This window comes from Pyrus communis, chromosome 3 (genome assembly GCF_963583255.1).
Source record: "Pyrus communis chromosome 3, drPyrComm1.1, whole genome shotgun sequence".
Lineage (NCBI taxonomy): Eukaryota > Viridiplantae > Streptophyta > Magnoliopsida > Rosales > Rosaceae > Pyrus > Pyrus communis.
Genome location: NC_084805.1, coordinates 5,007,204 through 5,020,810, shown reverse-complemented (window position 1 = coordinate 5,020,810; position 13,607 = coordinate 5,007,204). Strand labels below are relative to the sequence as shown.

General features: G+C 37.3%; 1 protein-coding gene across 1 annotated transcript; it reads right to left on the bottom strand.

Moving 5' to 3' along the window:
* Positions 1 to 6,601: 6,601 nt before the first annotated feature.
* LOC137728975 (V-type proton ATPase 16 kDa proteolipid subunit) lies at positions 6,602 to 9,701 on the bottom strand. The gene is made up of 3 exons (XM_068467792.1): positions 9,551 to 9,701; positions 8,795 to 9,080; positions 6,602 to 7,026 (listed from the first exon to the last, which is right to left on the bottom strand). Exons 1-3 carry the CDS (start codon positions 9,627 to 9,629, stop codon positions 6,894 to 6,896), a joined length of 498 nt encoding a protein of 165 aa, XP_068323893.1. The 5' UTR covers positions 9,630 to 9,701; the 3' UTR covers positions 6,602 to 6,893.
* Between the last annotated feature and the right edge of the window lie 3,906 nt (positions 9,702 to 13,607).

Sequence of the window (13,607 nt, the reverse complement as noted above, 5' to 3'; positions counted from 1 at the left end):
TATTAGAGATGGTAAATGTGCATTTATACATGTCACTATCTCAAACTAAGTTGTACTAGTAATTGGACACTTAAATTAAAAAATTAATTTAACATACAACTGCTAACCGCTGCAAGTAGAAATGAAAGCGGCGCCAATTACTATGACGAAGTAAGTGTATTCACAATTTATTTTAAATATTTAATTAATTATATTACATTTAATTTGTTGTAGTTGTAGTTTTAAATTTAAGTTGTTGTAGTTTTTCAATTTAAATAATAAATTATGTTTGGCCCTATGGCCTTGGTTGGAGATGGTTTTTTTTTTCTTTTTCACATGGCTATGTTTGGCCTATGGCTCTCTGGCCCCTCGGTTGGAGATGGTAAGAAATATGGTCATGCACTGTTCATTAAAATATGACCCTCTGGCCCTCTTCGGTTGGAGATGGTCTAAATACAATCCACGTAAGCAAATCAATGAATAAGAAAATAATATAGACAAGCAAATTAGAGGCCTAATCTTGTTCAATTAAAAAAACATGCCATTGGGAGAAGTTACATGCCATTTCGAATAGCTTTTTTCTTTTTGAATCTGGTGCGTGTCAAACATTTGATGGTGGCCACAAATGAATATGCAGGTTACATGAATTTTGAATTCAAACTCAAACATAAGACTTGCTTTCGGAAATTCTTTGGACAAGTCTAGGTTTAGGTTTAAGTCGCAATATGGGTGGCTTTTGTATTTTACATATAATTTAGTTTAAACATATGGAAGAAAGGTTTCGGATTCCCACCCCAGATAGCGCCGTATCAAACTTGCTTTTTGGTTTTTTTGGAACTTTTCACGTTACTTTCTGTTTTCATATTAGCACGCACCATTTAGAGGCGTTCGTTGTTTTTCTTGTTCTTAAAGTAACAATATGCTTACTGATCCTTTTACAAGCAAATCTTCGTAAAAGTCATGAATTATCAGCAAGGAGTACCCTTGTGTTAGCAATTGGCCACTGGTGACTAGTGCTCGGTGCTAGCCAACAACCAATCGGTGCTCAAATACCAAAAAACAGAAATGGTGATGGGCGGCTTAAGTTGGCGGTGGTGGCCAAAAATGGCGAACAGCCAAAGTTGCCAAACGGTGGCAGTGGTGGCAGGTATAGATATTGGGTTTGGTGTCTGCAAGTTTATCCAATGTATTGTTTATGTTGCAGAAGAAGTTGAGTTACTACCACACGGAAGCCTTTAGCCCAGAAAAGTTGGCAAAGACTCATTGGATAATCCATCTCCACGCATCCATCTCCATATATGCTTTTATTATTCATATAATACAATTCGTACATACACAACTAGAAAAGTGTAAAGCTCGTAATCCACAACTAGAAAAGAAACGATATAAAATGAAGTGCTGCCTTTCTCTCCTCTGTCAAATGTGTGGTTGTCCCTTTCTTAATTCCAAAACGATAATGTAATGTTTAACATGATGCACCGTCTGGACAAATTCAATATAATTTAATTCTGTGAGCTATATTAAGAATAGTTCAGTTCATTGAAATAGGTCTGGTATGATATTTATATCATTTATCTTCTTAAAAACTTATACTTTCAATGAATTGTTACTTTAAATTTGGACCACATAATCATCTCAAATCTCAATAAGGAAAAAAGAAAGAATTGGACTACATAACGAACATAAAGAAAGTTGGGCAAACCCTAGCTATGCCCAAAAAAATGACACCGGCGGAATAGGAATGACCTAATAATTTTTTTGGCCATTAACTGAAGGATGTGAGCAGTACCTTATCGCCTCCAGAACAGATTAATATAATATGCATGTTTTGGGTCAGCAGGATATTAATATACAGAGAAGCATGGTTTCCCACGCAAGACCTTGGATCACAATGCATATTACATATTACCTAAACACCCAAAAATTAGTTAACACTTTTATGTGGAAGTTTGTCGGTCGAGCACATACTGCATGCTCACGACGTATAATGCAATGTTGCGTAGGGTTATCTCCTAAGAGAGACCCACCATTCTGTCGAGTTATCGCATGCTTCTGTTGTTTACCATAACTAGTTGAGTTGCGAAACAATTGAAAAGCAGCTAGGGTGATTGGTTTGCTGTGGAAGAAGAAAGTAGAAAAAGAAGTTTTGAAGAAGTAGGGAAAGTTTACATCTCCGACCTAATTAATTTACATTTTAATAATCTCTAGAAAACATAGTTTTACATTTTACGTAGAGAAATGGTACATCCACATACTTTTTATTTTTATTTTTGCACGCTTTTGTTTATTTATTTTTATTAACTCTATTTTGATTCATTCTATTCAAAGTCTCAAAATAAAGAGGAGTGTTTGAAGGGAGAAAATAAGTTTGCTCACATTAATGTACATAAAAAAGACTTGTCAAACGTGACCTATAGAATAATTCAAGAAGCCACACATGCCAAAACACTACAACTCCACAATTATAAACCCAAAACCCCAGTCTTGAAAGAACTAAAGGCACCAAGAGGAAATGATCGCACCATCCTCGGATGATCTTACAATCGTCGACAAAAAATCTTGCTATAATTCACATCCAACAAACATCGAACACCATTCTCATAGTTTTTAGCAAAGGGCACAAACCACAAAAAATCACTTTAGACCTGAACAAAAGATACCAAAGGTATGAACACGACCACAACTATGAAAATTCCGCTCGACAAAGCGAGAAATCGACTACAACCACAAAAAATGGACCTGGCATAGAGAGAAAATCACTTCTCTTTGACAAAAGAGATTTGGCAGATGAAGGGTTGATTGCCCTTGTAAAATGAGAAGAAATTAGTAACAAAAATACGAGAAAATTTTCCGTTCTTCTAACGATCGTTCAATTATTGCAGAAGTTGGACAAAGAATCCTTGTGGTACAAGATCTAACAGGTTTTTTTTGTTTAATGTTTTGGTAGTACTAATTAGACTCTGTGATTAACAAGCCACATGGCTCAGATTGGAACTCTAGTACCATCTTCTTAATTATTTTAATGATGTTTATATATATATACATATATATATATATATATTTTTTTTTTTAAAAAACCTTCCTAACTGGGAAAAACTTGACAACACACGACATTACAAGCTATTTGACAACACAGCGTTATTAGCTAGAGGAGGTATTATTGAAAATTTAATCCTTAATCTGGAGAAGCAATCGAACAAATTATCTGTTTTGTTCTTGTATACAGATACAGTATAGGATTCATATATGTAATCATCTTTATAGACAACCATTTATTTAAAATTAAAAAAAGTATAGCTAATTAACTGAAGGCCAACAAACTAACCAACAAAAGAACAAAAAACAAAAAACATGTTTTCTTTGGTAACTGATAAATAAAAAGAAACAAAAGGTTGATGCTGAGCATGTGAATGCATCGAGGCGATATTGGGTTACAGAAAAATATGCCTAACCCTATCTATCTGCAATCTGGTTGGTGACGAGAAGATGCTGCTTGATGCGTTCATGATTTATGGGTACCAACCATATAAAGCATCTCTAACAACTTTTACAAACGCAATTTTTTAAATTTAAGTTTGTTTGTTTATATGGCTTCTTTTTTTTTGGTCGAAAAGCAAATATTTCATTGAAAGGTAGTGGCACTATAACAAGTACAACAATCAAGCACACAAAAAATGAGGATAGCCAAAGCCCAAACAACAAACGGGCAGAATATTATAAATAAAAAAACCCTAAATCCTATCCCACACAGGCAGAAATTCGTGGCAACCGTCGACACAACCACCTCGCCAGCGACCACAAAGGTAGCCGCTCGAAGAAAACCAACTCCACGTTGAATTCGATGAAGGTATCGCATCACAAAAATTTCCAACCCAACAATGAGATCTCCCAAACTAAGTTTCGCCAAAACCGCCACATAGGAGAAGAGTCATTAGATTTGAACCTCCAACACAAGCCCCAGCAAGAAGAACCAAAAACCAAAACAAAAGGGAAGAGGATGGGATTAAGGGGGCACCTAAAACACCCTAGCTTTGGGCTAAGCCGCATCCAAAACACCCTAGGATGGAGCTAAGGTCCCGATTTTCCGGCTAGTCGAGTGCAGAATAGAGAAGGGAAGGTTTAGATCTGACAGCCAAAACAGGTGAGTCACTCCTAGTATTGAGCAAAGGTTTTGGAATGAATGGCATGTGAGAAGGATGATCAAATGAAAATGATGGAAGAGGATGAGTGTTTGGGTTGAAAAAGGAGGGCCCCAGGACAGGGATTAGGATCGAAAAAAACCAAAACGAAGAAGAACGCGGGGAAAACAAGCCGTGTCCTTTCAAACCGACGATCATTGGCGACGAAAGAGGGGGCAGAGGGCAGAACTACTAGAAAAAGAAGACAAAAAGGAGGGAAAAGCAATAACAAGGTGGTTGCCGCCGACCCATGAGGAACTTACTTGTCCCCATTTACGATTTATATATCGTTTAGTCATCCAAATGTATCAAATAAATCAACGGTTCATTATGAATATTCTACTTGGTAACTACATTATTGATTTTTTATTTTTTATTTTTATACATTTGGATGACTCAACCGTTTCCTAATCGAATGATTTTTTTAAAGGATAATCTTCGAATGAAGATTAAGAGATTGAGTGGTTTTAATTGTTAAAAATTTACAAGGAAGATACGTTATTTGAAAGTTAGAGAATGAGCTCATCCCAAAGGTAATGCAAGTATTACCCTTATTATAATAAAAAGAATGTTTGAAGAGTGGATAGCAAGCATTACCATTATTATAATTCAAATGTCCTAAATTTGATGAGTGAGTTTATTACTTTAACACGCCAGTAAAATCTCTTTCCACAAATGACCCCCATGCGGGTCCATGAGCAAAACCTTCTTTACATATTCAACCACCATATATGGGCCCCTAGGCATGCTTCTCTACATATTCGACCCCAATGAGGCCCCTAAGCAATACACGAGTAATATGTTCTTCCCTATATCATTTACAAAATATTTAAAAAGACGCAATTTGTGTTTTTACGTCAAAACACTTTAATGTACGTCATTTATGTAAATTACTTGTGAAATATGAGTGTTTTACATGACCATTCTATGAACTCACATGCAGTAGCTTCCACATAACATTTCATATGTATATTTTATTTCTTTTACGTTCCTACTTAAATCGGCGCGAGCTAACACTAGGTTTAGAAAAATAATAAATTTTCGAGAGAGACTTTTGGGGGAATGATTAAATTGATGAAAGAACAGAAAAAAGATGATGTACTCTCGAATTTGATCATGGCTCATACCAGGTGACTACAAGGAAATTTGAATTCACCAAGTGAAACCTAAAGGAAAAAGGAGAAAGAGGGAAAGTAAATTCTGTCTCCTCCTCCACTCTAACTACTTTATCTTAAGATCTCTTTCTTGCAACATACCTAAAGATAAACAAATAAATAAATAATTCAGCCTCTGAAGACATGACGCGTGTATCAATGAGTTTTGAGATGGATTTGCTCCCATCTTATGCCAAAGTTTTAAAAGACACTAAGCGTTAGTGGGCAACAGGCTGCTGGAGCCTAGCACCTAGGTAGGAGGCTAGGAGGGTTAGGCAAATTTAAGTAAATTTATGATATACCATATAAATAAGTGTCTTTTTATACTTAAAAAAAATACATAATTGTATTAGAATACATAAATTACAAAATAAAATGACATATAGATGATAAAGTATTAGAACATATTAAAAATATGGGGAACAAGCATATAATGAATTTCATTCAAGTATTCAACGAATCTCTTACATTTTTATTAAAAAAATAAAATGCAAAAATGAAGGTAATCAATTTTTCTGTCCAATTGAGAGTCGCGACCTAAGTAGATGTCTAAGCGGGTCTAGGCGGGCTAAATGGACGCCTAAGCAGGTCTAGGCGCCCCTTTATGAATCTTCAAATGCCTAAAAATTAATCGAGATAGTAACCAACCACCTACGCGACGCTAGGCGGAGATTTTTTTAGAACAGTGCCTTATGCCCAAACGAAGTGTTACATAAAAAAATGTAATGAAAATTCGCTTAAATAAACTAACTAGTTTTTGTCAAATGAGGTCTTTTCAATTTTAAAACAATTCTACGTTTGAATCTCCCTTCCCCCACTAACAAAACAATATTAGAAAAAATCTAAATGCGAGATCCGACGACAAGAAGACAGGCAAAGTGGCGGGGCAATGGTACTAGACGTTAAGGAGAAAGAAGTGAGTTGGTCTCGGCCCAAGCGAGTCTAGTATGATCTTTAAATCGTTTCAAAACGGCAGCAACATACCATTTTTTGTGATTTCTTTCTATCAAAGAATTGTATGAATGGTTGATTCCTACGTAATACACTTTACTTTCGGCTCAAGCCCAAAAGCTCTAACCTCTACATACCGCCCACTTCCTTGACTTGCTCAAGCATGACAACCAATTGGTTTTGCCGACTACAACCATATACATGACCAAGGCCCCAATCTAGCAAAGATTGGTCCTTTACTTATAACATAACAAGGCACAAATTCTTAAAATAGCATAACAAAGGCCCAATCTAGCAAAGATTTGACAATCAAGATAAAGATGTACAAGAGTTTGACGATGGATGAGATAATACATGCACTAGTTTTCGAATTATGAGTTTATACCAGATCATAAGTTCTGGCGGAAAAATACATCAATCGATGAAAAAACCGTAACAGCTTCAAAAGCTTTTATTCTGTTGAATGAAAACCTCAATCTTACTACTACAAGGCAGGGCCGTTACTTACACAAACATATTCTTTACGAACCAGCGAGCAGAGTCCAACTACTAACCTGAGAGCAGCCAAAAGTTTTCCCTTTGAAGTGATATAAATAAGCAATAAAAGAATATTAGACCGCATGGTCACTTCTTAGTCTGCTCTGGATTGGCCTGATCGAGAAGACAAGATGATGCCAACAATGAGGCCGTAAAGGGCCAGTGCTTCAGCAAAGATGAGAATGAGGATCATCCCAACAAAGAGTTTTGGCTGCTGTGCATTAGCTCTACAAAACAAGCTCAGTTAATCCAGTGGTGTACAACTTAATTAAAATTAGGTTGAGACTACTTACTGGTTTGGTACTGAGATGCTTTTATAAAAAGTGGGTATAAAAAAAAAAGGCTAAGCTCAAAAAGGTGTTTGGTAAACACTTAAAAACAGCTTATTTTCACAGTTTTGGGTGAAAAAAAGATGAAAACGTGAAGCAGCAAAAATGAGCTTATTCTCACAGCACAACAGAAGCAATTTTTTTCAAAGCACAACAATACCAAACCAGACTATAGAGGATAATATATCTCAAATAAAAAAAGAGCATTTAAAGTAGGGAATATCGATCAAGCACTACAACCAAATATCTTTCAATAACCAATTAAAACTTTAGTTGTTCTGCTCTTTTGCTCTCAAGTGACAAAAAGTAGCTTCACAGATCCATGAAAACTTAAGGGCTAAGGGCCATCATTTCATCTTTACTCCTTTTGACCCACACCACCAAATTATAGTAAAACGCTATACCATTTGTCTACCAAATTAAACTAGTTATAAACTTCAAATTTAACCACTATTGCTACTTTCTGAGTATTGTGATTTGTGACGCATACATATGAGAATTTGAATCATATTCAGGGCCATACAGATTACAATTACACCAAAACACCACATTACTTGTAAAGAGAACTTTAATATTAATTCTCAAGTAATTCCAAGCCCTAAATTAGAACCACTCCAATAGCTGTTCTTGAGAATGATATTTTCGTCATACATGTCAAACATACATTGACATTTGGATCATATTCTGCAAGACATGTTTTACTATAGTTCAGATACTACTCTGGCCTTGGACTTCATAACTTTACACGTTGCCAGGAACAGTTAAGATACTTATACTTTTGGGAATAGGAGTGATACGGGCTAATGGGGGAATTATACCTTTAAATTTTTAGGTATGGGATAAACATCCCCTGACAATGATACCTAGTTAAATTGGGAATAGCGCAATATCATCAAAATGGGGCCCACTTATTTATTCATTCCTTGTGTTAGTAAACAGTGGATTTTCCAGAAATGGGAATGATATCCAACCTTGCATTCTCATTCCTTGTAAGTTAACATGACATCAATTTATTAGCCCTAGCATAGTTTGCAATGTTTTCACTACCCATTTCCAAACCACGATTTATCATTTATTTTAGTTCTAGTCTGTCGTGGCTTTAAGTTACTAACTATCCTTGTCTTGGACTCCAACTTCCCATATTAAAATGAACTCAGGGGTTTAATATCCCTCCTTGGATATTCCAATTTACAACGACTATACTAGTCGTCTATCAGGCCAATCTCTTTATCTTTAAATCTAGTCTTGGAAAAAAAATTTGCTTTGCATATCAATTCTGAAATTAAACAAGAGGCTAAGTAATTCGGTTCATTGTGACAGTCGGTAACAACAAGCTCACCAACAAACTCTACTACTTGGAAATTTCTGTAAGAGACAAATAAAAGAAAGGAAAACAAGAAATACCAGTATTGCTATTTGTGAAGTTAGTTCAACTCTGTTCACTGCTCAAAAAGCATGTTTAAGGACAAATATGGCTACTGTAATTATTCTCTGCCTTCGATAGATTAAGTAATACTCGAAAAGAAAAAGAGAGGGGTACTGATTTGAACAGCATCTACTTCAATGACATTTATTTTGATCATAGACATTAAAACATATAAAACAAACCAGAAAACAGCAAGAAACAATTATGGAAACGCATATGCACTTAGATCAGAACTTATACCTTACACCAGCGTCACCAACAATACCAATTGCCATTCCAGCAGAGAGCCCAGCGAGACCGCAAGCAAGACCAGATGAGAGATGTGCATAACCATCAAAGAGGTAATATGACTTGGCCTTAGGGTTAATCCCGGTACTGATGATAACAGCAATAATAAGGCCATAAATACCCAGAACTCCAGCCATAACAACCGGAACAATGGATTTCATCACCAGCTCAGGCCTCATCACTCCCATAGATGCCACACCAACACCACTCTTTGCGGTGCCATAGGCAGCTCCCATACCTAAAATACAAATCCCCAACGAGGTCGCCGTCATATCAAGTACACTAAACCTCCAATTGGGGTTCTAAAATTTTGGGTAATAAATGCAAGTATGTAGTATAAACCAAGCCAAACAGATCAATCAGTCTCTTTTGAGTAATGGGGTTTGAGATCCATGTTGACAAACTCCACACAACATATCATCAGACCATAAAGTGAATAATAATAGTCAAATTTAGCTCCTTTCAAGAAAAAGTTTTGTACTTTCAGGGTCCCAAATGATAATTAACCAAAATTAACCATCAAAACCCAAGTTAATCAAAACTGTAACTTCACCTAATTGCTTGTTATTAGAGAAACCAATTTCCTTTAATATCCGAATGGAACAGATAATCAAATCCAAAGTAGATCTAAACTTTCTCGGGAACCAAACACATTGCAAAAAGAAAAACGCAGAGAAAAAGCGAGATTGGAGTTAAGAATTTGGTTACATGAGAAAACGAGGGCAGCAGCAGCGCCGAGGAAGCCGAAGAACGGCGCCGTTTCATCGCCACTGAATGTTGAAGACATTGCGAAGCGTGGATTTGGGATCTCTGATCTCTCTCTCTACCTCGCTCAGTGATTGGTGTGTCTCCTGCCGAACCAAGCGAAAGTCGTCGACAGGAACTGCTATAATTTGTAATCTCCCTCGGTAGTTGCATGCTGGATGGGCCAGGCATTGCCCGAATCTGACTTGTTTGTAAGTTTCCCAAGGACCCAACCCAATTTCTTTTGGACTTTAAGCATTTTAGGACCCAAGGACATGGACGAAACGTAGTTCTGAGTACCAGGACTGAAATCAGACTAGTTGACTTGTGTACGGTATGAGCGGGTCACATTATAATACAAATGGCTGGTTTGGTATTGTTGTGCTTTAAAGAAAAATTGTTTTTGCTGTGCTGTGAGAATAAGCTCATTTTTGCTATTTCACATTTTCAGTTTTTTTTCACCAAAAACTGTGAAAAAAGCTGTTTTTAAGTATTTACCAAACACATTTTTTTCACCAAAAAGCTGTGAAAAAAGCACCTCAATATCAAACCAGTACAAAGAGTGACATCAACTGCATGGACGATGACATAACAAGTGAATATCAATACCGTATTAACAACATTATATTGACATATTGGTACTAAATATGGATGCCAATTAATAGTCTACCATATATTGGTGACATTTCAACAAATACTTAGTAGGTATAGATGACAGAAAGTCATAATTGTGTTGATTTGATAAAGCTTGCACGATGCAAAAGTAGCTGAGTTTCCCAGAAACCCTAGATCAGTAAACCCACAACCGATAGCCTCTTGCTCCGGCTTAGGGTCAGCAGCAATCCAATCGTCGATCTCGTCTCCTCCCACACATTGTGCCAACACCTCTGTATGTTCCCTTACCCTGGGCCCTGGATCCCTTCCCAACCCTTACCCCCCATGCGCTTCTTCTTTCTCCCTCTCTCCCTTTCCCTAATCGCACTCTGTTTCAACCTACCCGGTGTCCTGCCTCTTTTCTCCTAGCCTCGTCTTTCTTCGATCTCCCTTTCCCCTAGCCCCCATATCTTGCCTCTATTCCTCTACCTTGTCTTTCTCCCACTCCCTTTCTTTTACATGCGCCTCCTCCTCTCCTTGACCATCATATTTCCCACCTTTTTTTTGCAGGCAATCCACAACTGCTGTTTAATGAAGCCTTTTTTTTTTTTTTCCTATCTCTCTCCATCTTTATGGAGGGTGGCCTTCCCAAATCTTTTCTCTTGAATTGGGAGCAGATGGTGGTGAGTCCTAATCTTCGAATTTCAGTGGTGATGGGCCTGAGCTCGGTCTCAGATTGGGTGCTTCGTCCCAATCCTTTTGATCTTTTGCTCACCTCTTGGAGAATTTCAATTTGTACCATATTTAAATTAGTCCTTGGTTTATCTCTAATCCCTAACCCAAACAACTACTTAGATCTCATTCATCTGTGCATCAAAGGAGAGCTTTCATTTACCATCCCACTCCTCTGCCCACAAATCCTCCAATTTCATATTAAATGCTTGCTTTCGATTGAAAAGCCTTTATTGGCCACTATTTTTGCTATCTACCTTGAGAGTGAGTCGTCGCTCACTAAATGAAGGTGTGCAAAATGATTTGCAGTTGGTTTGGGTCTCCAGGTCGTCTTCTTTTACAATTCTATTGGTGTTCTATCTTCTTGCTTTGTTGGCATTAGAAGTCTTCCTTTGCTGGTTTTCGAGTGGCAGATATGTTTGTTGGTTGTGTCTACTTATATATTTTGCTGAGCTTTATAGAGGCAAATTTATGTATTATTTGTAAATCTTTGTTGTTAAGTTAGGGACTGATTTACATATGTGGTTTTGTTTTATGGCCTTAGTGTTTTGTTTGTGTTGACCGTGTATTCGCTAAATCGAACGACGGATTGGTAAGATACATGGTGATTGTTGCATTAAATACTTGCATCAAAAATCAAGTCTTGGATCATCATGTACCTTGCTTAGGATGTTTTGTCCACTTGGGCGACTAGCAGTATTTCTTTAAATTTATCAATTGTAACATTTTCTTCTAAGAATAAAGCTTATGTTTGACAGGAAAAGAGGTAGATATGGATGACATTAACCACGTTTGCATATGATCGCTATCTTTGTGATAATAACTACCACATAACCAATCATCACAACCTTATCAGATCTGCACCATTTCCACTGTCATACTGATAACCATTGAAACCATTGTCATCCTAATATTTAATTTTTAGAGTAGTAATATCGCTTGCAATAATAATAACAATAAATAAATAAATTACAATAATTACTCATTCAAATTGGCCATAACTTCCTACTAACAATCCTAGGATATCTAATTTACCTATTATAACAATCCTAGTATATGTATAATTTAAAGCTAACTGCATTTTACACTATTCAGGTTTGAGGTGGTTTCTAAAATGGGTCATGAGGTTATAATTTTTTTTTTTTTTTTCACATTGCACTCTAAAGTTTATAAGTCCATATTGTATGAGTAAATTATAGGTGTAATTAGCAAGGGTGCCCACTGTGGATGCAAATTTCCGCCTTCTTGATCTTGGACAAAATTGCACCTACAAAATAATTAACACCTAAGGTCAAGGCCAAGAGCCTCACGCGCCCACGATGAATAGGGGGCTTTGGCCAAAGAACCTCCAATGCCACAGTTAGAATTTAGAGAGAAAAAATGTTTGGAGAGTTTTTGGAGTTTTACAAGAGTGTGGACCTCTCCTTTCAAAGAAAATGGAGTCCTATTTATAGAGCATGGCCGGCCCTCTTTGGAAGAGAGAGTGGCCGGCCCTTGGATGTTTTTTGGGGTGTAATGGTGATTAATGGATTAATTAGGAATTAATCCATTAATTAGCCTAATTAATTTAATTTATATGGAAGGTTTTGATGGTTATGGAATGATTTCCTTGTAGAGGATATAGAGTAAAGATGGATGAGATAAATTTGAACTTGTTACCTATTTTGGACACTCTTGACTCGATTGATGGATGATTCTCCACTGCTGGCGTGTAGGAAACCCGGTGTGTCTTGAGGGTAATTTTATCCTCTTCACCTAAAAATCCACGTGTCGCCTCTTGATTATTTTTTGCTCCACAAATGCCCCCACACCTATTAGACTGCTCGTAGGAAAGGGCAGTAGGTGTAGAGATCTTCTTGCTCTAGGAAACTTAGGACTGCTTCGTATTTTGATGTAGATTCCCTCCTTAATATGAAATTAAATCCTTCTAGGAAGGTGAATAAATTTCTCTCAAAGCCTATTTAAGTCCACCTTAAGTGGGTTGTTAAATCAACTTTGGAAAGCGATTTATTCTACCCTACAAAAGAGAGAAAGCTTAGAGGATATTTGTTCCCCCTCCTTTAGCAATCTTCTACACTTGCCCGTGCAAATGATCGTCTTTCGTTACTTTCTTCATCTTCTATGCGCCGCACTGATGTAAGGAAAACTTAATTCTCCTTGTCTTCTTCTTCGGAGATGCTGCCACGGGGCAGGCGTCGAGGTGGTGCGACCCGTTGGCTGGCAGGGGCCAAGGAGGTGGTGTAGCAGGGGCCATTACTTGTGCTGCTTGGCTTGATTGAAGCCAATGATTGGCTCAACATGGGCCGAGGAAGTGGCGTGGCATGGGCAATGGTTTGGGTTGCCATGTCTGGGCTGCTTGCCAAAAATGAGGAAACTGCTTGAGCTTGATTTCTCAACTGTCGTAGATAGAGTAGTCAAGGATAAAGCTACCCATATAAGAGTTGCTAAAGATGAAGTGTCGGATGAGTGAACTGTTAAGTGCAAAAGTGGCTACTGCCCCCTGACCATTTGCTGCCTAGTTGATCTTTAAGCATTCGATCTTTTAAGCTATGTGGCCTTCTCGAACTGGAGAGCTTACCTAGATGGGTGTCGGGGAATTAGTTTACCCTCTCGTACTGGAGAGCAATTAGTTTATCCTCTTGCACTGGAGAGTAGACCCATATGGGTGTCGGGGAATTGGTTTACCCTTTCGCAC